The sequence below is a fragment of the Branchiostoma lanceolatum genome, chromosome 18 (assembly GCF_035083965.1).
Source record: "Branchiostoma lanceolatum isolate klBraLanc5 chromosome 18, klBraLanc5.hap2, whole genome shotgun sequence".
In the NCBI taxonomy this organism is placed as follows: domain Eukaryota; kingdom Metazoa; phylum Chordata; class Leptocardii; order Amphioxiformes; family Branchiostomatidae; genus Branchiostoma; species Branchiostoma lanceolatum.
In genome coordinates, this window is record NC_089739.1 from 12,213,208 (window position 1) to 12,240,811 (window position 27,604).

Below are 27,604 nucleotides of genomic sequence, written 5' to 3' on the forward strand. Positions count from 1 at the left end.
ATGGCACAAATATGGAAAACTTCGTATCTCAATTTCACTGAAGTTGTACCCTTTGTGGGTTTTGGTTCTTTGAATCTCAAAATTTGGTGAATGAAGATCTTTCCATTGAGTTCTGCCAAGCAAACCAAAACAATGAAATCATAATCACTGTACATGAAAGCTGTAGTTCTGCATTTGACAGATAGGGGGAGCAACTGTACCGGCATTTTTGTCAGGGTATCTTGTAAACCAAGGAGTCCTTTGAAACTTACATTTTGCTATCACAATTATTACAGTACTGGCATTTGGCAAAAATATGGCTATACCTATATATATACTTTTAGGGCAAGAGTTGTTCTTACAGTAATACTTTCAACTTTGTAATATTTTCACATCACCATAAATTATGTACATTACAGTACAAGACAAATTCTTAGTAATACGGAGAGCTGTGCATAACAACAAAGGCAAGATGTAGTCATATTCACTTGGTCTGGCACATCAGTGTTATAAACATTCAGAAAAAAAAAACCCATTTTTTTCACTGATGTCTACCGCTGGTATACATTTCATAATGTATCATTTTCAACGCAAACAGTCAACAAACTGGTGCATTTTTGTACAAATTGTGGATATTCATTGTAATCTCTACTGATTTCACACCAAAATAACGATTTCTGCTATTTCTGTAGTGTTCACTCAGTATATACAATGATCGTTATCTGTTAAAAGCTCCATTTTGTTTTGACCTTGACATCCAAATGCTGTATCATTCAGCAAAATGTTCTCAGAAATGAAGTTAGTTTTTCACATACTCCGTCGCGTATGTGTGTATTGCATCATGGGTACATAACGTAATGTGGCTTGGACGACTGACTACGGTTAAACCGTAGTTGCCATGGAAACCTATCGTGGTAAACTTTACGCCCCTTCCTCGGCAAGCTGCTCTTCTGTCTTATTCGCCTCCGGTCCACCAGGCTTGTTGTTGAGTTCATCCTGAACCACGGCCGGCGGCGTAGTATCCCGTTCCGGATTCTCCGCCTTCTCGGGAGAGTTCACTCTATCTGGGGTGGTGGGTTTTGAGGCGGGTGGGTTAGCGGGGGACGGGGATTTCCTGGGTGTGTTTGGAAGGTCCTTCGTGGGTGATTTACTCGGAGAAGGGGAGTTTCGTTTGCTTTGGGATGAGGAGTTACGTGCGTTTGGGGGAGGGGAGTTATTGTCGTTAGGGGGTGGGGTGTTACGTTCCTTAGGGGGTGGGGAGTTACGGTCATCAGGGGGTGGGGTGTTATGCTCGTTAGGGGGTGGGGAGTTACGGTCACTTGGGGGTGGGGTGTTGCTGTTGTTTAGGGGTGGGGAGTTACGGTTAGAGGGGGAGGGAGAGGTACGATTGTTGGGGGCTGGGGAGTTTGAGTTATCGGGGGGTGGGGTGGAGGATTTCCCCCTGGGTGGGGTGTTGGGTTTACTGTGGGGTGGGGAGCTGGGGTGGGAACGATGACTGTCATTTCTCTCCCCACTAGGCGACTCCTCCACTATTTCATCAGGCTGCAAAACACGAAACGCCAATCTTTCAATTACACTTCAACTTTTCCTTCAAAATTTGAAAGGATAAAGATATATAGAATTCACAGGTAGAGTTCAATAAAAAGTGTTTGAAGCCAAAAAGAAAAAGAAAGTTTAAATCATTGTTTTCGAGTGAAGGAAATGGTTAGTGGGAGAAAGAAATAAATTGATAAAAACTGAAGATTGAAGTAAAGAGAGGAGAGGAGAGACTTAAAGGGTAGCGAAAAGGGCAACCAAGATCGGGGACAACCAAGGCATTGTGTGCAACCAAAAGGTCAACCATAAGATCATGTGTACAACCAAGAAGTTAACCTAAAATACTCCTATGAAATGTTGACATGAACATTTAAATGTAGCAACTTCTGGCTTCCTGACTTGATTTTTGTGTCCTGATAGATCAGTTCTTTCTTTAACTGTACTTCAAACAATAACATACCTGAAGTCTGTAGTTTTGTTTGTCAACAAGTTAAAAACCCTACACTGTACTGTCTCGGAGAAAAGTATCTCTTATAACATTTGGTTTAACTAAGAAAACCCTTTTGTGAACTGTTCAAGTGAGAAACCATACACAAGTGCAATGGTGTGTTATCCACTGTTTTATTCCAAAATGTGCACAACAAAGATTATAAGTTGTGAATTAATCTCAAGTGGTCTTTTGGCACAAAAACTGTGGCTTGGAAGACTAACTCGTGACTTGTGCTTATCCAAAATCCAAGGTGCATTCAAATGAACACACACAAAAATCATGTGGTGATTTGAGTGCTTCTTCGAATCAACTTTGTGCATGTGTTAGATTGTGAAAGGCTCACAAAACATAGAATAGATTCTGAATTCAAAACTGTGCATTTTACATATGACAAAATTAAATTTTCCATCTTTGAATCATAACTGACTTGAAACCAAGAGAGATAGAAGCGCACAAGTCACTCAAAAAAGCCTTGTAATAATATTCGGAATGAAAAACATCCGACCAAGTTTATAAACTCTTTGGTAATATTGCAGTATTCTTTCGTTCTGGATGGCCACTCAAATAACAGGTCATTCTCCAAGCCTCTATATACATATAACTTCTACTATATACAAATAAATAGAGGATTTTGACCAGCATTTCTAAGTATGTACAACTCTTTCCTTCCAGCTGTGATATTTGATATATATATTTCAAGTGGCAGACAGTGAAAGGCCCCAAATGTTGTATTGCGTCTAGTACCTTGGTCTAAGTCTTATATGTACACCACTCAGTTTGTATACTAAGTTCATAGATAAGTTTCTGAGTCACGATAGGAGAAAGTTGCATCACATGACAAAAACATCCCCCCCCAAGAAAAAAATGCTTATTTTAGCATTTTTGAACTTGCGTGTCCAAACAGATGTTGTAAGTACGCACCAAAATCATGTTCAAGTCCGTAACATCGGAATATAACTGTGTACATCAAAAATATCACTGGCAAGGCATTCAAATGTGGACAGATATTCTTTTATAACTTTACCAATAGTCTGATAAATTGCTATGGTTGAATGGAAATATATGCAATACCTAAATGTTATAATTTTGCAATGGGGAAAAAATTTGTCAAATACAAAATCTTATAGGAGGAGAAATGATGTTAAAGTCACGTGATGACCGTTTCATTGGTGTGCCCCCCTCCCCCTCTCTATACTGGCAATGTCTGTAACGACTATTTCTTAGGATCTTTGTTCTGGGACTGTCCTGAGGACCATTCCTGACTTCCTTTTTCATTCCGTAGCTTCCTAGTTACTGCCTTCGGAAGGCTGGCCCTGGTGGGAGAAGATGGGGGGGAACTCCGTCAGAAATTCACGGAAAATCAGCTTTCCACAAACTTCGCAACAAAATCATGTGATAGGGTGGAATCATGACAGAAAAGATTTTCATGCATGTTAGATGAATAAGGGTGATTATGAATGAAAGTCATTAGTTCATGTAGAGAGATGTTAGACAAAAAGATGCACTAAAAAGATAACATTCAGAAATATTGATAAATCAAATATCTTTTATGTGAAAGTTCAATCTCAGCTTTGGGCTATTCCATTTAAAATTTCAGGAAGGGAGAAAAATGATAACAAATTTGTTTTGACAAGAGGGCAAAGAAAGATAATGAATTGAGAGTGGCCAAAGAAAATTTGCAATCACCCCCTTCCTAGAGATTTAAATGGAATAGTCCTGATGGAGATCTTCTGCTTTCAGCAAAATGACTATTCATGTACATTGTATGTATGAATGAATGAATGAGTGAATGGATGGAATAATAAATGAATGAATGAGTGAATGAATGCCATTGGATGGATGAACAAATGAATGAACGAATGATTGAATGAATGAGTAAAGAATGAATTACAGTGTATGAATGAGTAATTTTATAAATGAATGACTGAATGAATTAGAGTAAATTTATAACTGACTGAATGAATGAATAAATGAATGAAATGGAATGAATGAACAAACGAGTGCATATTTCAGACGGTTCTGCGTGCATACCTTGTTGCCAGGCGACGATGTCCGCTGACCCTCGTCCTTGCTGTACGTTTGTCTCCCGCTCTCTGACAGCTTGACCTCTGTGTCCTGACCCGTGTTGATTTCCTCCTCCTCGACTTCGTCAGCCTCAACCTACAAAATGGCGGAAACAATTTACGGTAAATTCATTTATTTTTGCAGGGACTTAATTTTGGGGTAGAAGGGGGTTTTAAGTTTACGGTTGAAACGATTTTTTGTAGTGCAGTAGAAAGGATATTGGAAAGGCATATATGCTGTGTCATGACTTCTCTGTGAAAACAAAACCACTGCAAACATTTCAAGATCTACAGTATCACAATAGACAGTTGAATCTGAGCTGTGTGATGTATTAAGAATAACATTGCTAAAATACCATCAAGAAATCATTTTTTCCTTTTCATGGCACTGAAAATCCATCAACAATTATATTTCCCTTTTTGAGGTATAGAAATTCCATTGACAAAAACTCTTTTCCCTTTTCATGGTACTGAAAAATTATAGGCAGAGATGTTGCTCTTTCCATGGTAGTAAAACGCCATCAATAATGATATTTCCCTTTCCATGGTACTGAAAAATTATAGGCAGAGATGTTGCTGTTTCCATGGTAGTAAAATGCCATCAAGTGATAATGTTTCCTTTCCATGGTACTGAAATGCCATCAATATTAATATTTCCCTTTCCATAGAACTTAAACCCAATTAACGGTGATTTTTCAATTTTCATGGCACTGAAAAAATTAAGCAATGATGTTGCTCTTTCCATGGCACTGAAATTCCATTAATAATAATATTTCCCTTTCCATGATACTGTAACGCAATCAGCAATGATTTTTCAATTTTCATGGCACTGAAAAACATAAAGCAATGTCGTTGGTCTTTTCATGGCACTGAAATGCCATTAACAATGATTTTCCCTTTCCATGGTACTGAAATGCCTTTGACAATAATTTCCCCTTTCCATGGCACTGAAATGCCAGTAACATTATTATTTTCTCTTTTCAGGGTACTCAAAATACCTTTAACAGTAATTTTCCCTTTTCATGGCACTGAAATGCCTTTGACAATAATTTCCCCTTTCCATGGTACTGAAATACCTTTAACAGTAATTTTCCCTTTTCATGGCACTTAAATGCCAGTAACATAATAATTTTCCCTTTCCATGGTACTGAAATACCTTAACAGTAATTTTCCCTTTTCATGGCACTGAAATGCCAGTAACATTATAATTTTCCCTTTTCATGGCACTGAAAAACCATCAACAACGATAGTTCCCATTTCAAGGTACTGAAATGCCATCAACAACCATAGTTCCCATTTCCAGATACTGACATGCCATCAACAATAATTTTTTTCCATTCTACATGTTACTGAAATGTCATACATGAATGATATTGATGTGTATGCAAAGGTTGGGGAAAACAAATTGTACAAGTTGACATTTCAAATAGAAAACAGTTAAAAAACAGTTAGATACCACTTGCAGCTCATCACATGACATGAAAAAATTTGAAATGACAAAAAAACAGTTTGTGATACTGACCTGGTCAATGGGCAGTTCCACTTTTGTGTCCTCGTTTTCACCAACGATTCCCGCGTCTTTTGTCTCTTCGCGCTGACTGCTTGCGTGGAACGGACCTCCGGATCCACTATGTTCTACGGTGGGAAAACACAACTTTGTCACTGATTGGTCCTCTTCTCAAACTACTGGTATAACGTTATTTTCAAATTGCACAAGACAGTGTTGACAAATACTTCAGAATCTAAACTTACATCTTGCAAAATTTGCCAAAAATAACTTGTCTTATGTGCAGAACAGGAGAGAAAATGTGAAACATAATGCACATATTAACTTTATGATAATCATGCTTTTGCAGAGGTTACATTTCGAGGTAGAAGGGAAAAGTAGGCTTTCACTGTGTTTTAAATTTGCAGTTGAAAGTTCTTAAGTAAAATAGAAAATACAGAATTTGTGATGGAAAGGTCACCACATAAACACGAAACAACTGCAAAAGTTGAAAGATTCACAGTATCATATTGATACCCAAATGAACATCAAGTGCACTTATGGTAATGCCATGTGTGCAGTCGTTGTAACGTTCTGTTGGACTTTTGTAGGTGTGATTTTTTACGTACCACTGTTGAGGACACTGGTGGTGTTGCTCTTGGGAGACCGCTTCACCTTAGCCGGCTTGTGGTGAAACACAGAGTTCTCCTCCTTTTTAGTCTCCTTGGGCTTGGCATACTGTAGGGCGTAACACAAATACTACAACTTAGATCCGTGAATAGTTTCATCAGGTTGGTAAGTCACTCAATAAAAAGACTCTTTTTACACAACCAAGTGATTCATTCAACCAATGTTTCGTGACCATCTGTCACCTTCTTCAAGGCAATTGTCCCCAATTTGGGACCACATTGTGATGCCGTTCCCTCTGACTGTATATACGTAAATACTTTGCGTTTGGGACTACATCTATAAGCAGCGACACCTATGCTGCAGTTCAATGTGAACCAGTCAGAATTGCCTTGAGGAAGGTGACAGATGGTCATCGAAACATCAGTTGAATAAATCTCCTGGTTGTGTAAAAAGAGTCTTTTTATTCACTACAACTTAGAGCTTCATCCAGCAGGCACAACATACTGTAGTAGATAGCAACAGAAAAAGTAAGAAAGTACACATATAAAGTGGACAAAATACACAATGATTAACAACATTACTACTGTTTCTAAAATCATTTCTAAAACGGATGTAATGATTGATATATGTAATGTAATATTATATGTGTAAAATGTATTTTGAATCATTATGAATAATTAGGGTATTTTTGATGAGAAATATTAGAATCATAATTCTAGTGGGAGGGGATATTAATACCAGAATGAGTTCCTACGTAAAGGAAAAACTACTGGCACTCAACACAATTCTGGGATCAAGGTCAAATTTCAAAAAAAAAGTTTCCCTTGGTTGTGAGTAGGCAAATTCATCGACAAGACCACCCCCACTTTTCAATGGAATGATCCATTTCATTCACCATTTAGAACTATTGTAAGACTGATCCATTTGAAAGGTAGGGTAGGACAGGACGTGAGTTAGTTAGTCCACACCAAACCAACATGAAGTGAGGTGTGCAACGCTACCGAGGGGGGTCCGTATCTTAAAAGTCTGTTGACGTAGCTAGAATTTTCACTGACTTTTCCTGGGTGCAGGGGTCGTGGCTTCCTCCTTCTGATCGCCGCACTGTAGAAAAAATATAACAGAAATGTAAGAAAGGTAGAATAATGTAGTCCTATAGCCTTTTTGAGACCGTAGGGGCAGTGGGTTGTTATCCACAGTGTCTAGCTAGGGCATGGTATTGGAAAGCGGTGCCCATCCCTCTCCTTCCACTGCCTTTTACCTCCCCAACCAAAGTCAGGTACCCATTTTTACACCTGGATGGAGTAAGATTAGTCATGTAAAGTGCCTTTCCCAAGGACACAAGGTCTAGCTAGGAATGCCAGGAATTGAACTCGTGACCTCTTGATCTCGTGTCCACTACCCAAGCCACTTGGCCAGTCGACTACACATTTGCAGGAATGTAAGAAAAGTATATTTCCTCCCCTATAAAAGACTCGCAAAATATGATCAATACTTAGCTGTAGAGCTTTTTAGCTTTTTCAAGAAATTTATTCACCTAGCAAACTAAGATTCAATGCATTACTTTTCTATTGTATGGCTTTAAAATGAATGAAATACCCTATAATTATAACAATGTTGTTTTCTATATTATCAACAAATAATGCACATTGCAATAGGTCACATTCTTTGCACTAATCAATCATTCTTTGCACTAGCGTTATCTAAAACTATGTACTATTACAAAGGCTCCTATCATACCTACCTACATACATACATACATACATATCGCACTTTAAATCTAGAAGAATGATATTTGAACTCACGTGGTGCCCAAGCTACTATTGAGCGAGGTATCTCCGTACGGTAGTTTCTGCAAGCGCTGCATCCCGACGGCAACGTAGTACTGCCCGTTCTGGACCTGGGACAGGTCTTCAACCATCGCAAAGTCCATCGTAAACAACCTGCAGTAAAAACAAATCAAATCCAATTAAGTGAAACTGTTTACATTTTGATTAATGGTATAACGATTTGGGTCCTCCTAAAAACAGGAATATGCCAGACTAAGCCAGAATACACATTTATTCATCAAAATATGTATTAGGGTTTATTTCTCCACACTTGTTGTCTATTCTGGTGTATTCCTGTGAAACAATTTACATACATGTATGATTGATGGTATAACATGAGTCTTCCTAAACACAGGAATACATGTATATCAGAATGCACGGTGGAATACACATTTACTCATCAAAACATGTATTATTCTAAGGGTTGATATCTTCTCCTTCTGTGTATTCTGGTCTATCCTGGTGTATTCCTGTAATTAGGAGAACCTAAATGACCTTGTTTTGATTGCAAGGCTTTTGTGTATTCCGAATCCTGTAGTTTGATTTTCTTAACTTTGGAATCAGCATGACAAAGACGAGGTGCTAACAAGATTCTACATGTCTGAAATGTAAGAAATCTATGATTGTAAAAATAACAACTTTTGTCTTTTGCTGAGTGGTAGAAAGTCTATAATAAAGTTTAAATGACAACTGGAAAATCTCTACAATGGCAGCTATAAAATAAATTCAGTTTAAAATTGCAGAGAGTATCTAAAAAAACAGCAAATACAAAGTGAAATGATTTGAAACTAAATCATAGTGCAGCTAGCAAAATGGCATCTCTACATTTTCTGCTCTGTTTGAAATCAATGAGATAATAACATTAACATCAAAGTTTTTAGGGTGGTCTTTGAGGCAATGTATTGGTGTCAATGTTACCATAAGGCCTACATTTATACCTTGCTGAAAAATATCTGTGAGACCTAACACTGTATGTCACTGAAGTGATGGCAACATACTTGTGCAAACTGATAGACTATGAGATGAGCTGAGCATTATAAAACCTAAAAAGTATATAATTTTAACCTTCTCCCTACTGCCTAACCAATACAAAAATTTGGTGCCAACAGGCTTAACAGCTTGAAGGTTAATTTCCTTGTAGTTTGGTACAGAGTGACTTTTCATTGTGTTACAAGGAGGATATACTGTAATTTCTAAGTTACCTACAACTGGCCATCAATTAGGAACTTGCGAAAAATGTTTAAATATGGAAAGAAATGGTCTGGAAATCCTAAATCTTTTAAATTTTCCAATCAGAAACTTACAGTAGACCAGCTTTCTCTATCTCTGATTTGCCGTTACCTGACTGACTGACGCCTGCGTTTAGACGGAGGACTAACTATCTTTCCTATCGAGGGAATCTGGTAGGCTGGGGCGTCGTACGGACTACGGACAGAAACAGAAACGTGCAAGGTCTTAGAGCGGCGCGGGAACACCTTGCATTCTCAGCTCTGTCCTCTAAGTAATCGTTTGACCTTGGATTTAGCAAACTTATTTAGTTGTCACTGAACGTTTTGATGCAGATTTTAGCATTTTGAGTTACTACAACTTCCATGAGTGACAAATTCTGAAAAATTGCAAAAGCCAACCCAATTTATCTGTGGAATGTTTGAAATCAAAGTGAATTTTTTAAGTATCCACAAATACAAAATGGCGGCACTGGAACCCACCTTCTAACGGCGCCGGTTGAGAGCTCGACCTTCTGTGCCACGTACTCGAGCACGTTCTCCAGCGTACGCATCATGTACTTGGTGAGGAGGAGCTTCATTGGACGTCGTGCCGGCTCGCCATTCCTGTATATGCTGCGCAAAAGATACGAAAAACAAATAAACAATACTGTAGAAAAACAATCACAGTTCGTTCATTCCTTCCTTCATTCGTTCGTTTGTTCGTAAATTCATTCGTTTAGACCCTTAACTTGTAGTGGCTAGCGGCACATAGGTCAGCAAGTTTCCTTGCTGTTTCAGAAGCAGGGTATATTTTTACAGGAAGGGGTTGCTCAAGGCACCCCACCCATAGCTGTAACCGTTATAACTTGCATCAGGGATTTACTGCAATTCAATAAGAAGATGCTAGGGGATCTAGCTTGTAATGCCAAGAATCCCTGACAAGATTCACAAACCCAAAAATTTCATTTTCCCAGAAATAAATCACTAGTACATGTAGTAGTACTCGTTTCTTCATCCAAGGACAAACCTATACAATTTCAAACTTCAAAAATCAACTTTTAAAGACGACTTTTAGGCCTAGAAAAATTAATGTTATGTTTCCCATTACAGCCCTGAAAAAATTAGGGTCAGTGGGCAGGGATTCTCTTTTTTTTAAATTTTTTAAAATAGATTTCAGCTGAAGCAAACAAACAAATAGCAAATAAAAGTAATCTGAAATACTTAAAGGTACTGGTCTTTTCGAAATCATATTTCAATTATACAGGATATACATTTTACAAGCTCAAGGTTTGGTAGGTCCGTTCAATAGTAACTTTTTCTCTTGCAACAGAAATGAAGAAAACATGTTGGAAAACAATTCTATAACATTTTCATAATTCAGATGTCAGATCAAAAATCTTACGTCCCTTGCCAGCGGTCAACTCGCAAAAAAAGGCTAGGGTCCGCAGGTTTTTTCTAGGGTAGATCGGGTAACTGGGACACAATTTTTTTCCCTCTAAGGTCTTACAAAAGGACACATTGACTTACTGTATAGTGACTGGTCCGGTGGCCTGCGATGCTTTCAAATACTGCGCCGATCTCTGCAACCGGCTGTGCTGTACTGGCTTGATCTGCGAAGGAGAACCGGACGACGACATGTTACAAACTCGGTGGTACGACAATTTGCGACGTCCCTCCAACACTACTTTCTTAGACCGAATGATTTCGGCCAAACATACATGTCTGTTAGCTTGACAACTGTCTCTGTTTGGTATTAGTGAACTCTGTTAGTAAAAAAGTACCAAGGATACTCAAGCCAACCTATGATAGTAGTCACGCCAGCAAAGTATTCAATATCTATGCACTAAGCAATGCGATATAGACTATGATAATACGCATTAGTTGCCATACAGCAAATCTTCATAGATTAACATAGATACGATTCTATGGCTTAGAAAAGCATAAAACGAAAATAGATGTCCCTGGAACATTTCATTTTAGGTGTTGGGGAGAGGATTTTAAAAATCTTTAGAATGATCCTCTACCATTTCATTTGGGAAAATGTTTCCACCCCCCTAAATGTTCTTAATGGTACAGCCCTGAGGTTGTCACTTTCAATCTAACTCTGACAAAAAACAAGCACAGCAGATTTTAAAATCAATACAGAATAATTATATTTAAGATCTTTGTAGACTTAGTGTAAAAAAAAAATGAGTCTAAACTTTACATTATCACAGAACAAAACTTTAACCCGAAAATCAGATTTTGAAAGTCAATTTATCTAGGCAATTCTATATTGTATAGCGACGTCCATCATGCAAAATTATGACGTTGTTGTGATGTGAGAACTCATTGAAAATCATCAGTAGTGTTTTTGTAGGCTCGCAAAACTATGAGTAAGAGAATCATCGTAGTTCGTATGGCACGTTTTTGCGCGGTTTTAAATTAAAAAGTATGAAGTTATTACGCAAATGTGCTAAATAGTGTTAGTAAATATCACACCATTAAGATTTCAGCATTTTTTTTGTTCCATATTTTGGGCCCTAAAATTGCTTTCGTTGCCTTTAAGGCAAAGTAAGGCAAATCCACTATCACTATGCAACTTGACAAGACTTCAATGTTTATCCCCAAAGCATTCTCATTGGGTAGTGGTTGGGATACTGATTACAATGTTGTCTCCCATCTCGACTAGGCTTTGTCTAAGGGACATATCGAGTGTCTCGTATCTTCTTTATGTAAGGATGTTATTCCCAACACATCACGTTACAACAAAGGACAGGCTCTCGGCAAAATTCCTCCGCTAGACAGCGTATCCTTACAGTACGCTACGGCGTAATGTTAGACCCTCGCTCGCTGAATAGCGAACTGAAACACGATGACAAAATCTGCCGCTATTTATGTTAGTTTATTTGTCTCTTGTTCCGAGCTCAATGGATTTAATATAGCGTGAAGATGTTCTGACGAGTATCGCGTAGCGGTCGCGGTAACAACTTTGCCGATCGCGGAAATTGTCACTTAACAGAGATGAGATCCACTTGTTTAAAACTAGTTGTCACAGAAGGGCGTGGCTGTTGCTAGGATACATCTGGTCCTCATTAGTGGTATAATTAGGGATGATTACTTGCCCAGTTACTTATAATCACTCCCTAATGTGTAAGGACCATCCCAACTGCGAAGAATTGTCCCTAGGGGAATGTCTTCAATCTTGAGATTCTATGGAAAAACAAAACTACATGACTTAACTTACTTACCCTCCACAAAGCAGCTAATCCACCACTCAAAAATCATGACCATATAGCATGTTCAGAACATGAGATATCAAAACTGGAAGTTCTGATGCAGTGCCATAGAAAGTCTCTAGGGGGCCCAGAATCTAACTATTTTGAGGACTCAAGAAGACCTACCCGCATACCAAGTATCAAGATAATCCATCCAGGCATTCTTGAGTTATCAACATACTAAAAAGTATGTTTTTATGGCTGAAAAGATACTCAATCTGCAAAAATTCCTATGATTCTAAAAATCCTAGGATTTAATTCTCAAAATCAAAGTCCAAAGGTATTCCACTGGGATTCTCTCATGGTATTTTGATATGAAAATAAATGTGAATTTTGAACTAGTAGTCTAGATTCTTTTTCAACCTCCTATCTACCGAAAGCCCCACGAAAAATTGCTCATCAGATTCAGAATTCTATTTTGAATAGAATCAGACTAAAACTCCACTGGGACCCGCACTTGACACTGACAAATCAAAGAATTAACTCAAGGTCAACTCACAGAATTGAACGTGACCTTTAAGCGCATATGCTTGCTATCAAGTGTTCATATAACAGGAAAAATGACTGACTTCAATAGCGAGAAACATCTGGATAGCGTTGCCTTTACGTACGCGATAATCGTTGATTTGACTATCGTTAAACACTCACGCAAAATGGTCATTTGTACCAAGCTGACATTTTCTTAAAATGACGGCAGAGGGCTCACATCAGCGACAAAATTTGTCTTTCTTTGATAATCTTAAAGGTAACCTTTAAAGCCTCTTCTTGATTGAGGTTTGACCTAAGACGACGTCCACGCATTTGCAGAATTCGTTTGTCTTCAGTGAAGGTAGGGGGGGGACAGACATTATAATTATTCAAGGTAGCAGAACACAGCATTTTGCCTATGGGAATTGACAATGTGAGAAGTTTTGATGCTTCAAAAGTTATAGTACGGTATACAAGAAAGATACAAAAATTGAATATGTTTGACTTCAAGGTACAATCTACAAAATTTGTGAAAATGAACCAAAATTTGCCGGTTCGTTCTCTCTAAAAGTCCTGTTTTACGTACGTGTGATGCTCTCATTGGACAAAATGTGAACTGAATTCGAAGCCAACGCACAGTAGTAGTAGGTGGTAACAGTATTCAGGTGCAAATTTACGTCGGCCGAACAAACATCACAATTCAACTCACACGGTCTCGAAATGGACTTTTTCCCCGATTATTCAGTACAGTTTCTAAGTGCATAGAAGAATCTCTATGGCTTTTCAAAGTACTGTGCTGCAATAATACTCTATACCAGAACTACTATTGAGGTAATTATACAGATTGATAACGCAATGAAAAGATATTACAATGCAAATCACTAACCAAACAGTAAAATAACATCTTTGTTGCACACAAATTTCAACTGACCTAACTCATTAACCAAAATGACTAACCAATTCAAAATCACCAATCATTTACTGACCTGGCCATGGTCACAGAGGTCCCACCCTCTCAACCAATCAGCTCTCATATTCACATTCGCAACGAGAAATTCACCTTTAGAGCGTAAACAATTCTATCTAGGTGACTAGAAACAAAGCTAAATCAATTGTACACAAATTAGATTAAACTCACATACCATGTTGTTGTTTCTTTTAAGTGAAATGCCAAATAGCATCATGTGTTTCAGATATCACCCATGATTTGGGATGTTTTGTGTGGTAGCCTGGCAACAACCTGTGACGTTGAGGCTTTTATGTCAAGCACGTTGTGGTTAAAGAAGTGAACACTTCAAAGGTGCATCACGGAAAGGTGTGGTGGTAACTCGGGAGATGTTAAAACAAGCCACGGAATGAACTGTCACGCAATGACAGCGATCAATATCAACAGACAGCACAACAATTAACACTTCAAGGGAAGAGCACTGCAAATATCACAAAATATACAAGAAAAGATTATAAAGGCCTGCACATACCAAATGTGACCACGCTTTTTAGGTATGTGCAGGCCTTTAAAATCTACTCTAGTGTCTTTTGAGTTTAACAACTGAACAAATAGTAAAATTGTGACCCAATTTTTTTTTTCAAAATGGGAAAAACAGGAGAGGCTATTTCAAGAAGCAACAAAAAAAATTGGTGTGACCTAACCTAATTATAATAACTCAAGGTCAAATCTTTTTGGCTTCCGGTTCATGACTTAGAACAACATTAGCTACAATATGTGATACGGCAAATTTTAAGATGATTTCTTAATGCTAACAGCCTATAAAGATCTTTAACATAATTATATGTATTGATTTTAAAATCTGTGCCTGTTTTTCTCAGAGTCAGATTGAAAAGGCCACTGTGTTGTTCCATGTTTTGTGGAGTCCTTGACTAAAGAATTTACAACATACATTTAAGCCCCCCTCCCGCAGCGCAGGTGCCTATTCTTCTGTTATGAAGTGGTGAACTTAGCCATACATAAACATGCCCTATTTTGACAGGAAAGTCTACATCTTTACACCGGCAATAAACATATCCTTGCCTTTCAACAAACCTCTTGCTACACCATGTACATTGTAAGCCTGTCTTTAATACTTTACCTGCTAAGTTAACCTTTGTTAATACATCTGTAAGCTGTTCACATTTGAATAGGGTTAAGGTTAATCTTCAAAGACTTTGATAAGAAAACAATTCGGACGCAGTATTTACTCGAAGATTTACTCGAACAGGACTCTTCAAATATACACCTGTCTCAGCGATGTGATCGGTTCGCGACCCCACGACCGCGTCTTGTTTATTTTGCACCCTACGGAAGAAAGAAGCGTAACCAAACAATGGAGTGAGTTTACCTCCAAAGTCTTTGTTTAGCGCCCGCTCGTGTTTGGTTTTACACGGGCAACGAACCCCGGGCGCAATAACGTTCCAATACGTCAAGGACAAGCGTTTGATTGTGTCTTGTTTTTCGACAAGAGAGACATGTTGTTCTAACAGTAGTTCACCTGTATAAGCTGGATACATATTTGTCGTTTGGACGAGAGAACGCGGGAGGGAAAGAGTGGATAATAGACGAAACAAAGCGTACTGTTGTCAAGACAACATCGTACACAAGGAACAATGTGAACGCAAACAGTATGATGGCTGTAATTTTCCACTTTGGCAAGAAAGATTATGTTGACCAGTACATTATTATGTAAACCACAAGATGTGGACATAATGTTTTGACCATTTTAAGACTTAGTGTTCCATATATATAGAGTCCATTCCAAGTCACGAGAGGTTTTTTAAAATGATATTTGTAATAATTTTGAATTATATATAATAAAAGAATACCTGAGTGACAATAGTTCTAAATCTTTCTAAAAGATTGAATATAAAAAATATGAATTTCTTTTAGATATGGTAGAATGCTGTTACCATTATTTAGAAACTATTGGAAATATCATATTCCATATCATGAATATTTCTGAGGTTTTAGAAAAACGGGGAAATATTTATAAAGTTAAAATCGCATTCAAAATATTTCAAAAGTATCAAATCTCTTACACAAAAAGTACAATAAATTGGAAATTTTTCTAAATTATGACAATAACAACCCTCTTGCCTGGTGACTTGGATTGAACTCTATCAAACTTGTTTGTCATTTCTTGCTGACACTTACAAAATATTATCTATATTATATATATGGTATCCTTGAAACTTCAGTAACTTGTTAGCATTTCTTATCATATTCCATTGTTTTCAATCTATAACTAAAGATCACTATTTACAGTACATGCACATGTGAACTTTGAGAAAGATTTATTGATTTATATATACCCACATAAAAGTCAATATTGAGGGATATAAAAGATTATGAAGTGTTATTGTTGAATGTAGGTAGACTCTAAATATTGAACATATCAATGAAAAATGTGACCTGTCATAGAATATTAAGTTTTACATTGTCCTTGTATTGTTCTATACATTATACAACTTCTTATTATTGAAAGATTATGAAGTGTTATTGTTGTTGTAGACTATAAATATTGAACATATCAATGAAAAATGTGACCTGTCATAGAATATTAAGTTTTACATTGTCCTTGTATTGTTCTATACATTATACATGTTGTATTATTGGAAGACCATTTTCTAATGTACAGGTTAGGTACAGTAGTAATCTGTTATGCTTTTTCATCTTGGTAGGCATTGGTAATAGTTTAAGTGCTAAAATTTTATAAAAGAAGGTTTTTGGAATATTTTCATCACTATACCGCATACGTAATAACACTTGAGAAATATTATATTCATCCTCAATTATTTCACATTACGCGCACTAAATCCTGGCTAGTGTAAAATATCACAATGTCTATCTGTACATTGCTAGCTTAATATACATGTATATTAAAATGGTTGTTACCAACAGTTTTAAAATACCCCCCTCCCCACATGTAACCATCTCGTAGTACATTTCATACCCAATTTCATCCCATGGCATTTAAATCTTTAGATTACTGTACTCTCACCTCTCAAATAAACGTACCGGTACGTTTATTTTTTTTCGCCTATAGTTCCACCCGGTACGTTCTTATTCTAGACGGTACGTTTATTATTTTTTGAAAAATTGAGGCTTTGCAAACCAGGAATCCCTCTAAAATCGTAAGTTAAGGTTTTTCTGCCCATATTTCCCCGGTATTTTTGCTCGTAATTCGCTATTTTTCGGCCTACCGGCGTTGATTTTCTCGCCGCTTTGACGGCCTTGTGAAAAGTATCCTGGCGGCACTCGTAACATATCGGTCGATATCGCTATGACCCGGTCCGCTATGACGCTACAAAGTAAACCGGAAAATAAGACGCGACATTGACATTTCAAAATACAATTTTCATACAAATAACTTTGATAGCCTCTGTTTACATCGTAAACCAAAGCACGCTGATCAAAAACGTGTGGAGTAGAGAGTGCACGCCTGCACGGGGAATAATAATTTCCTGACCACTATATCCGTAGTATCGGCAGCGCGGCGGAAGAATTATTTGTTCGCAGAAGACATGTAACACGTTAAAACAACAATCATAACTTAACTTCCCTTGTGATATGTGTTTTGCGGCCACAAAATCTGTAAAACGGCAGAAATATGTCCGATATGATTCGGTAAACAACAGCGCGAAATCGCGAAACATGGCCGCCTCTCTCAGGCATGGCGACAGTAAAACTAGCAGCATATTGCGTAGTGCGGATACCGATCTTTAAATTATACCGTAAACGCATGGAAATATTTTTTTTTTTTGGGCAACGATAGACACACAGCGCCATATTTATTTTCAGAGGGTTCATTTTTTTAAATAATCGTAAGATTTTCCCAATTTTGGCGGTTCATCGCGGGTTTCTAGTGTCAACACGTAATGGGTAACTTCTTAGTATGTGCGGTCTGTGACGTTGAGCTACATTTACAGTCGATCTCTGTTCAATATTGTGGGATTTACCGCGGGAACTCGAGATCCGAGCGTCTCACTTTGTTTTCGACGCTATGGAGCAAAAGTTTATAGACATATTTCTTTTGTGGAAGGACTGTGTTCATATTTGTGTTTTTTTTGTGGTTGATGTCTTTAGAAAATATGATCAGGTACATTTAACTTAAGTACTCTAATGATTTTTTTTATATGTCACTGATTGTCAGTCATAATAAAATGATATAACAATTTTCTTTGATCACTTGCTTCAAGTTCCAAGGAGTAAAAGCATGTATCATGTACATTTTCACTTGTTGAATTTGAAAGCACCGTGGCCCCCGGTTAGGGGTCATAGCGGGGAACCTATGCCCAATTTTTCAATATTACTATTATATTTTACGAAGAGGCGAGGAAGATCATCATGATTTGAACAAGCTATGGACAGTTGTTCTGTTCAATATCTATATACTTAATAGGTATGGCAAAATTGACTAAATATAAGTTACCTACCTGCTTATTATCTTATTTCCCTCTGACAGTGACAGTTGTACATGTATGGACACAGTTTACCTAGCCTCGACTGTTGATTTTTGAAATTTTCCGGGGGGTACTTTTATTCCAGGGGGTACTTATATTACATTTTGAAAATTTGTCCGGGGGGTACTTCTATTCCAGGGGGTACTTCTATTTGAGAGGTGAGAGTAAATGCAGCAATGTTTGCGGTGGTTTTATGTTCGCAGTTTTCACGGCGACCGTTTCACGCAAACTTGAAGCCACCGCAAACATTTTTTTCCAATGCTGTAGCAGTATGTGACTGTAGTGCTGCCGCTAACTTAAACTACTGCGAACACTCAATGCATTTACAGTACCATCTTGCCCCCCTCCCTCATCTAAACAAAGCATTATAAATTGGGTGGATCAAAAACAGCAGGGAGTAGAATTATCTCTACATGGACTCTACTAATCCACCCACAGCTGTTACCCCCTTTCTAAAAGAACTTCCAATATTTGGTGATTTCCGGTGTTCCGACATTAGGTCCCTTTCATTAAAGAGCTCCTAATATTATGCGATTTCCTGTATTACCCAGGCTTAGAGGCTTAGCCTTGAGAAAGAGCATTATGGAGAACAGAGGCACTCAACCTAATGCAATGAGGTTGATACAAAAATGAAGTAATCTTCACTAAGTGTGATTATTAAGACTTAGGATTTATCAAAGCCTAGTTTGTAATATACAGCAATTTGGCACAGGTGTTTTACTTTTAGACTGCAACAATTTCATTCTTTTTTTGTCAAAGTTGAAATTTAAAAAAAAAGTCTGACTCTGAGGGGAAAATATATATTATGCCTTTGTTCACACAGTTTTAGGGAGTAAAGTCAAACCTGCCCAAGAAGACCACTCAGGGGACTGATAAAATCTGGTCTATGTGGACAGGTGGTCACTTAATAATGGACAGGATTCTTAATGCTTGAGTCAATGGGGAAAATCATCTAAGGGACCACCAAAAAATGGTCTGGTGGTTTTATATAGACTCTGAGGTGGTCACTAGTACAGGTTTGACTAAAATCATATTCACGTTTTCCAACTAAAACCATCTGTTTTCAGCATTGTCTTTTTCTCACAATCTTACTTTGAAACGTCTGAAAACAAAGGAAGCTTTAACTTTTTATTCTTTTTTCCTAAGCAACACTCAAAAAGTCAATTTATTTTTCTTTGCTAAAATCATACATGTATTGACAAGGGCTCTTACTTCCGCCACTTAACTGTATATCAAAGAGAAACATTTGTTTCTTCTCTATGCCTCACTAGATACAATGTCAGTATAAAAGATTCTTGCTACAAGTAGCCGAAGGTGCCGCTAATTGGTTACTGTACCTAAAAGTAGGTCAAAACTCTGGGATGTTTTCCTAACGTTCATAGCAACCAATCAAAAACCCATCTCTAACTCTCTCGCTCGTAATTATTGACCAATTACATCACGACAATACGTTACCATCCACCCGTAACGCGTGTCAAATTTCCAAACGCACTCCCGCGAAACTTTTTGAAAAAAGTGATGTTAATTAAAGATGGGTGAGTTCAGGTGTCGAGAAAGTGTTGAACAAGGTTTGGACACAATGGCTCACCTAGTTGTTCACTCACTGGAACATTCGTCCGCATTTTGTTGTTTTGTTTTTGTTGTTTACACAATACCAGCTGCAACGACCAGCGACAGCCTTTGAAAGATCAGACGCCAATTTTCCAGAACATGCTTTCTTATGTGTTACTGTAAATGCATTTAAGTTCGCATAGTTTTTATTTCGCGGTAAGGAGAAAATGGAGTGCTCACGGTGGTTTTAAGTTCGCGTTTGAAACAAGCGCTAGGTGGGCAAAAAGTTTTGCGGTGGTTTTAAGTTTGCGCTGAAAGTTCACCACGAAAACCATGAACATAAAACTACCATAAACATTTCTGCATTTACAGTTAGTACTACGTACAGTGACCAACTTACTTAAACTTAGTTCCTAAAAACTTGATTATCAACTTGAAAACCTTTGTAGCAAAACTTTTGGATTTACACATCAAGCACGCCCTCACACCAAGTGAGGGCACTTTCTTACAACATCAAAGCATCAATTGCATTGGATACTATGTGGAGGGTAGAAAAATTCCGACCATTTTGGTCTCTATAACATAAGGATTTGCTGTAATCTAGGAATGCAAAATACCAATCTGCGAACGTAACTCAATAACATCAACAGTTGTGGGAAGGTGAAGTGAAAAAAACTTGAAGACAGACTACATGCAATCGTTTCAGTGACTGCAAAATGCAAAACACTGCAGTTTAAGGACTGACGAAATAGAAAGGGGACACTGACCCATTTCAATCCCCTCCGAAGCTACAAATTAGCTTGGAAGGCGTGAATCCTGTAGAAACCTAAGAGATGACCACATCAAAGCTAACGGAAAACCAAACATGGCAACCCCCTCCATTCATCCTGTGCATCAGTAATGCAATTTGGCATGTGGATTCACTAGAAAGCATTTAATTAGGCCGTCCGAAAAAAACAAGTCTTTTGATCTCTCAGAAAGTGACAGAATGATGCCACCCTAACAACCAAATCTTGAAGAAAATTAGTTCATCTACCGTAGAGTTGCTAGTTTGAACATTTACTGGTTTGGACAAAAAGTCAGTTGGTTAAGATTGTCCTGGGCAAAATTTGCATTTATTTAGATCTTATGCTTAATTTTACCTAAAACTTACTACGCCATCATGTTACTGATATTTCAATAGCTTTCAAATAATGCTTGTAGGCTTTAGGTAAGTAATCTGAGGGATTTTAGTAAGCCGACACAACATGCTTTGATACTCATGATCAAAGTATATACGTAAAGGTGCTCACTGTACGCGCGAATAACACTTGTCGGTTATACCAGTTGATAATGTCTGTAACTGTTGATATTTTTGCAGTGATTGATTGAGTTTTTACGGTAACATCTTCATTGAGAACTTAAAACCATCACAAAAATGCTTGTTGTGTTTTCTGCCGGCCTACCTCCTTGTTTTCACGCAAACTAAAAACCACCGCAAACACTCCACTTTCTCCCTAACTCAATATCGAATCCCTGCAAACTTACATGTATTTACAGTTTTAACATTAGGAAAATTCTAGAACGAATCTTAGCAATTGGTTTACAAGTGTCCCGACATTTAGATCAGACCGCAAAAAGAACCAATCAAGCCGGATGTTCAATCCGGCGTACGACAAAGATGCCGCGACAGATACCGCCGGATGAACGAAGATTAACACCCACGGATTTGACGCCTTCTGACACATGTTGTCGGCAAAGATCACACGACAGACGAGCTTCAAAATAACTCATTTGTGAGAAAACACGGCACTGCTCTCTTGTTGTCAACTCGTATATCAGATGCACACACGTACCACTTTGTCTAAAAAAACTGAGTGGTTCAAAAAAGAAAAAAACAATTTCATGAAAATACGCTCATTTTTGGGGGGCACTTTCTGTTTCAACACTCTTTGAAATACTCCTAAATCTGGAAGACTACACTGAAACAAAATAGCATTCATCTTGGATAATTGTTAGTGGTTTGTACAGTTTTTCGTGCTAAATATATATTAACGTAGCTATAGCGAATTTGATGTAGAAATCGAGGAGAAGTTACATCCAAGAATATGGAAGCTAAACGATATACATATACAGACTCTGAAAATGCTATATGCAGTCAAACCTGTACAAGTGACCATCTCTCTACATAAAGACCACCTGGCCATTGTGACCACTTTTTGGTGGTTCCTTAGATAATTTTCCCCATTGACACAAGCATTAAGAATATCATGTCTATAGTGACCACCTGTCCACATAGACCAGATTTTATCGGCCCCTGAATGGTCTTCTTGGGCAGGTTTAACTGTATAATATAGAATTTTTATTAGAAAGCTGCGCAACTCGTCATAACTACATATCATAACCATGATTTTGTCACACCAATATCTACTCCTAAATTATACAGTCAGGCCTTTTCACAACTTTGAAAAGATTTCTATGAACTTAAAGCCACCATAAACTACAAATCCTACTGCCATTTCTTCTTCTTTTCAAACATTTAAACACGTCAGAGATACCTTTGTGATTGTACAGTTAACGGTATCCGTATCGCTGGCCGCATGTTTGAACGTCCCCAAGGAATATCGCTTCTGACAACTCACATCTTATCCCTCCATTGTACGCTAAATATTCGGCATCAATTATGCACGAACTCTAGTAATCCGTCAAGACTGGTTAGGAAAGCGCGGCTTCTTTTCATTCAGCATGGTTACAGCGCCGTACGTTTATGACACAACCGCGCGCCGTGATCGGCGTACACTTGAGGAGAATCGACAAGTCCCTGACCCGCCCTTATCGAAAACGATCACCTTTGCGTTGCTTAAACAGCACATGTCGTTAAGCGTACATTTATGTGAACCTCTGAAAAAGCCCTGCGAGTATTTGAGAACGGGCTGGGCTAATAAAAGCATTTTTAGTGTACCATTTTTTAATAAAAAGGTTGAAACCGGTAATATCGTTGTGTCTCAGCTGTTATTCTCTGGACGCTTATTCAATTAAACAGTACATGTCGTAACCGTAAACGTGTTACATTTACGGAGGTAACAATACCTAACAATGTTATCGGCCCAGAAATATTGTCTTATTCAAAATCAATATTCACTAGACTCAAACAAAAGACACTAAAATTACATTATAGCTCACTGATACACTGACACCAAGCAATGTTAATAGTATCAGCTAAAAAATCTACAAGCAATTGCTTTGAAAAAATCAACAAAGCAACAGCTAACGCAAAATATTACAACGTTTTGACTAGAAAGGCGATTTTGTCGTTATTATCATTTGTTTGCAAGCTATACTTTATTATTATTGCATATAAATCAATAATAATAGCAACTACATCTAATATAGAAATTTATGATTGTGTTTACAAAACTCAAAACCACCGGGACATTTCTAATCAACAAAATTACCCTGCCTATTGTGTTGCGGAAATTAAGTTACTTTGACAAGGTTGTAGATTTCATCAGCTAGGCGTGTTGTTGCTAGGCAACTAGCTGTGTTGTTATGTTTACACTGGTGTTATTGATGAATATCTTGGTTATAACTTATAATACGTTAAATCACACAAAAACTGGATGTAAATGTAATATTTACTACCAGTAATGTTTTTAAACCTTGTTACGGATTAGTTACGTCGTTAGCAGAAATCGTTCTTTTTTACAGTCACCACCGCATGCAAACACGCCACCCAATGATAATAAAATACCGTTTTTTGTTCCGGCCCGTCATACTTACATCCCCACGTACCTGTGAAAACGTCTTCTTCATACGCGGCGACCGTTGTTCCTGCAACTTGGACGCGATGTGATCGTAGCTGAAAGAAACGAAGAATGAATGAAGATAAATTCGCATACAATAACCCCCGGTGCTTAGCGAGGTTGGAAGTTCTTGATAAATTCTACTGATAACATTGTTAAATACACAAACTAAAGAGCAAATGTTTAGACACTGTACAACTGCAAGAAAGAAACAGGAAAGCAACTCCATCAACTTTAAAACTTACAAATTTAAATTCTAAATAAAGCAAAAAACAGTTACCTTTTATGTACTTTCTTTCTACATGTATCATTAACGTTTCATTTTCACATTTCTAGCCATACAGACAGTACATGCATTAAAACATTACATGTAGAAATCAAAATTCAGTTCTGAAATTGAAGTATTAGCTCAAAATTCAAAATAATGGTGTCTCGTTGTTGTTTTTTAAAACCAGTAGCCGACCTTCAGTTTGATTTATTGGTACTTAAATGTTTCTATAGACTCAAGTCACCTTGAAAATGTCAAGACGACTTTCACATTCATCTCTGTCAAATCCAACATTTCCTTGGTCAACAACTGTCACTTCTTGTTCTTCTTCAAAATTTATCTTAAGTACATATTGGAGGAGGTGTCTCAATCATGTTTAAGGGGAAGGGCTACTAGTAGCAACCCCTTCCTGTAAAAATATACCCTGCTACTGAAACAGCAAGGAAACTTGCTGCACTGTGTGCCACTAGACACTACAAGGGTCTTACCAAACAGCCTTAAGTTTAAATGTTTAGGTAGCTCGCAAATTTCACTAAATCTTTTTGAACATATTTTTGGGGCTGTTACTACAAGCAACTTCAATGATACTGTGTGTTTTTGAAGATTCATAGTTAATTCTAAAACAAGAAAAATTTCAACGATAATGTTTATCTTCACAAACAGTGGCAGAACTTTATGAATTCTCTTACTCGCAAATTCACAATCTATACATTTGTTACGAACACATTTTTGCCACCTACGTGACAATTTGCACATGCGATACCCAGTTAGATAAATACCTTACACAAATTGAGATTACGCCTGACAATGGCAGAAGATACCGCCAACCCAACCTCGGACATAGGTACACAGGCTCCATGGAAACAAATCGCTGTCTCAATGGGACAAACCACTCACAGATATGTTTAACAACTGATGATTAGGCGTGCTATCACTAAGGCATGATCCGAAAAATACTAGACAAAACCTTGCCCTGGAATCGGCTGTTATTCTAACTTAGCTGCATTCTTAGGACATGACTTAAGTAAAAGAACCTAGAAAAATGACATGAAAAGACACATAGAAAAGTCATGCAACATAAAGCTAGTATTTAATACTTGAATATGAAAAGAATGGGATTTACGCAGGTTTTGTGGCGGAATATTTAAATAGCACAACATTCTTTTGATGTGTTACGCTGAAGGATGGTTATACCAACTATGTAGATACAGACACTCTTAACGTGGTGAAAATTTGCTGAAATTTAACTTTAAGGTAACGCAATCCACCAATGGCAAACCTAAGTTCATTTTGCAGAATCTCTCGAACCCTCTGGCTTTGTATGAAGTTATCATTTAACACCCAACTAAAGAAAGAGAGAGGATTTAACCGGGATTTGCACACACTCTTTTCTACCATGTTTATGCGATAAAAAATATGCCGACTTTAATTCAGAGTTAAAAGCAATCCACCAATGTCAAACCTACTCCATTTTGCGGAATCTCTCGAACCCTCCAGCCACGTATGTTTTGCCATTATCGATGGACTCCAGTTCCCGTACGCGGTGTCCGTGAGTGGGCGTCCAGATATTCCGCACCGCGCCAAATCGTGCTCCCAGACCGTTCGTGACCTGTTGTACGAAAGAGTTCACATCGCACTGATGAATTCAAACTCAGACAATTTTCCAGACATTTTTTTTAAACACAAAAATTTTCCTTTAATAAATGTTACATTGTCATACATGTGTAAGAGATTGTTACAAAAACCTCCTTGCAAAAACCCAGACACAATCTTCTTAGGTTCTAGAACAAAAAGTCAAGACTATAATAGATTATACAAGAAATCAGAGCATTTCTATCTAAATATCAAATACAACGTAAACCTGGACTATTTTGGGTGTTGAAATATGGAATAACATAAAAATTAAGCAGAGAAAGAGAAAACTACAAACATTTTTACTCTAAAGATCATGAATTTCTTCCTTCGATTCGATTCTTTTTTAATCATGAAGAAGACAAAAATCACAGCTTTTGACAACTTCAAATTGTTCTAGAACTGTCTTTGGCCACGTTTGTTTACGAAAATCTTTACAGCAACGTCCAGAAGATGACAAAAAATCCTTAAGTTTCGAAAAGAAACGTAATCTTTTCAAGAAAAACTAGATTTTTTTCAGGAAAACAAAAATTTTACCTGGTTGAGGAAAGAGTCGAAGTTCCTGACTTGCTTGTCGTTGACGACAAACTTGCGCCCTGGAAAGTACAAGTCGCCGTTTCTGTAAACCGTGACGTTCTTAGCCGACGGTTGGACCTCTAGGTGCTTCAGGGTCGCCATCTTAAGGTTCCTTCTGGTCGAAAAATGAAGAAAATCGGAGGAGAATCTCACTCCATGTCTTGACGTCTTCAGATCCAAACCTGGCTCTGCGCGCACGGCATGCCGGGAAATGCACCCCCACTGTTTATCTCCCCGGCGTTTGTTTACATATCGTCGCCATGGCGACGGGGTGACCACAACGTTTTGACGTGTGATTGTCCGTGAAAAACGGTTGTGTTGGGCACGGATAAACTGTCGTGGCACGCTCGTATCGGGTTTTATCAGTCTATTTGCACGCGTTCTGTTTGATTTTGGCTTGTGTGGTACGAAATATCAGCGTTGCTTGGCAATTTTGGAAGGGAAGTGAACTAGGTTTAGGATCCGTGTGTGTTTAAGAATTAAAAACTGCGTAACAATAAAAAATTCCACTTGATGATACGTCACTATTAGTCATACATGGTCACGGCCATTGGTGGCTTTCTGAAGGTGGGATGACAATTTTTGGCAGTGTTAAACCTCCCACTTGAGTTCTTACCGAAGCGTAACTTCATATTGTAGTCTTGAGTGGGTTGTGTGGTAGTTAGAGTTTACCATGCACTTTTACATAGCAATAACTGTAAGGCAATTAACGTGATGAAATGGCAACTAGCGCTACAAGGACGTAAGAACGCAATACGCAAAGCGTTTTATTTCATAAGTATTGTGCATGTATTACGGTTAACTGCTGTTCCTATCATTATCAATGTAATATATATAACAAGTTATTTAACGTTATATACGGGAAAGTATAACTAAAGTTAACTAGTAATAACCATATATGGACTGACGAAAGATTTGAGTTTTTCAAACGAAATCTGAATGAACCATCGCAAATATCCAAATCATTCTATTGTGATTGAATTCTATTCCGACTTTCTTTCTAAAACATCTGTCGATAAATCATCATGAAAAAAAAGATATCTAAAATAGATATTTGTGTCTAAAATAGATACTGGCGGGCGTTGACCCTTGTGTAGCAAAAATTACGTCACAATATCCAAGCAGATACGTGGTGTGCGTTTGTACAACGGTGTCTTGGGCCTAGGAGGGTGGGTGTATAAGTATTAGCGTAGAAACCTATAAGATCAACATTTGGAAAGCCTTACTTAAAAAGCGGACAGAAACCAAACATCTGCTTGGAGATTTGTCATAGTTGAATGGGCGTCAGAAGGATGACGGCTGAGACACAACGATTTACCGGTTTCGACCTTTTATTCAAAAGTCTTCATCAGAAGAATCTGCTTGGAGATTTGTCGCCATGTTGGACGACCCCACACA

The 27,604-nt window shown here is 37.8% G+C and overlaps 1 protein-coding gene across 6 annotated transcripts; it reads right to left on the reverse strand.

Annotated features, from left to right (window-relative positions):
* Window positions 1-26,673, reverse strand: LOC136424745 (doublecortin domain-containing protein 2-like). 6 transcript variants are annotated; one of them, XM_066413382.1, is made up of 12 exons: window positions 26,168-26,673; window positions 25,465-25,607; window positions 23,720-23,786; window positions 10,746-10,828; window positions 9,720-9,851; window positions 9,352-9,435; window positions 7,987-8,124; window positions 7,186-7,285; window positions 6,184-6,292; window positions 5,591-5,703; window positions 4,037-4,165; window positions 1-1,521 (listed from the first exon to the last, which is right to left on the reverse strand). In XM_066413382.1, exons 1-12 carry the CDS (start codon window positions 26,306-26,308, stop codon window positions 901-903), a joined length of 1,860 nt encoding a protein of 619 aa, XP_066269479.1. In that variant the 5' UTR covers window positions 26,309-26,673; the 3' UTR covers window positions 1-900. The 6 variants fall into 6 exon arrangements, with proteins under 6 accessions (XP_066269479.1, XP_066269478.1, XP_066269480.1 ...); XM_066413381.1 differs by having other exon boundaries at window positions 23,708-23,786; XM_066413383.1 differs by having other exon boundaries at window positions 7,240-7,285; window positions 23,708-23,786; window positions 26,168-26,671.
* Window positions 26,674-27,604: the final 931 nt, after the last annotated feature.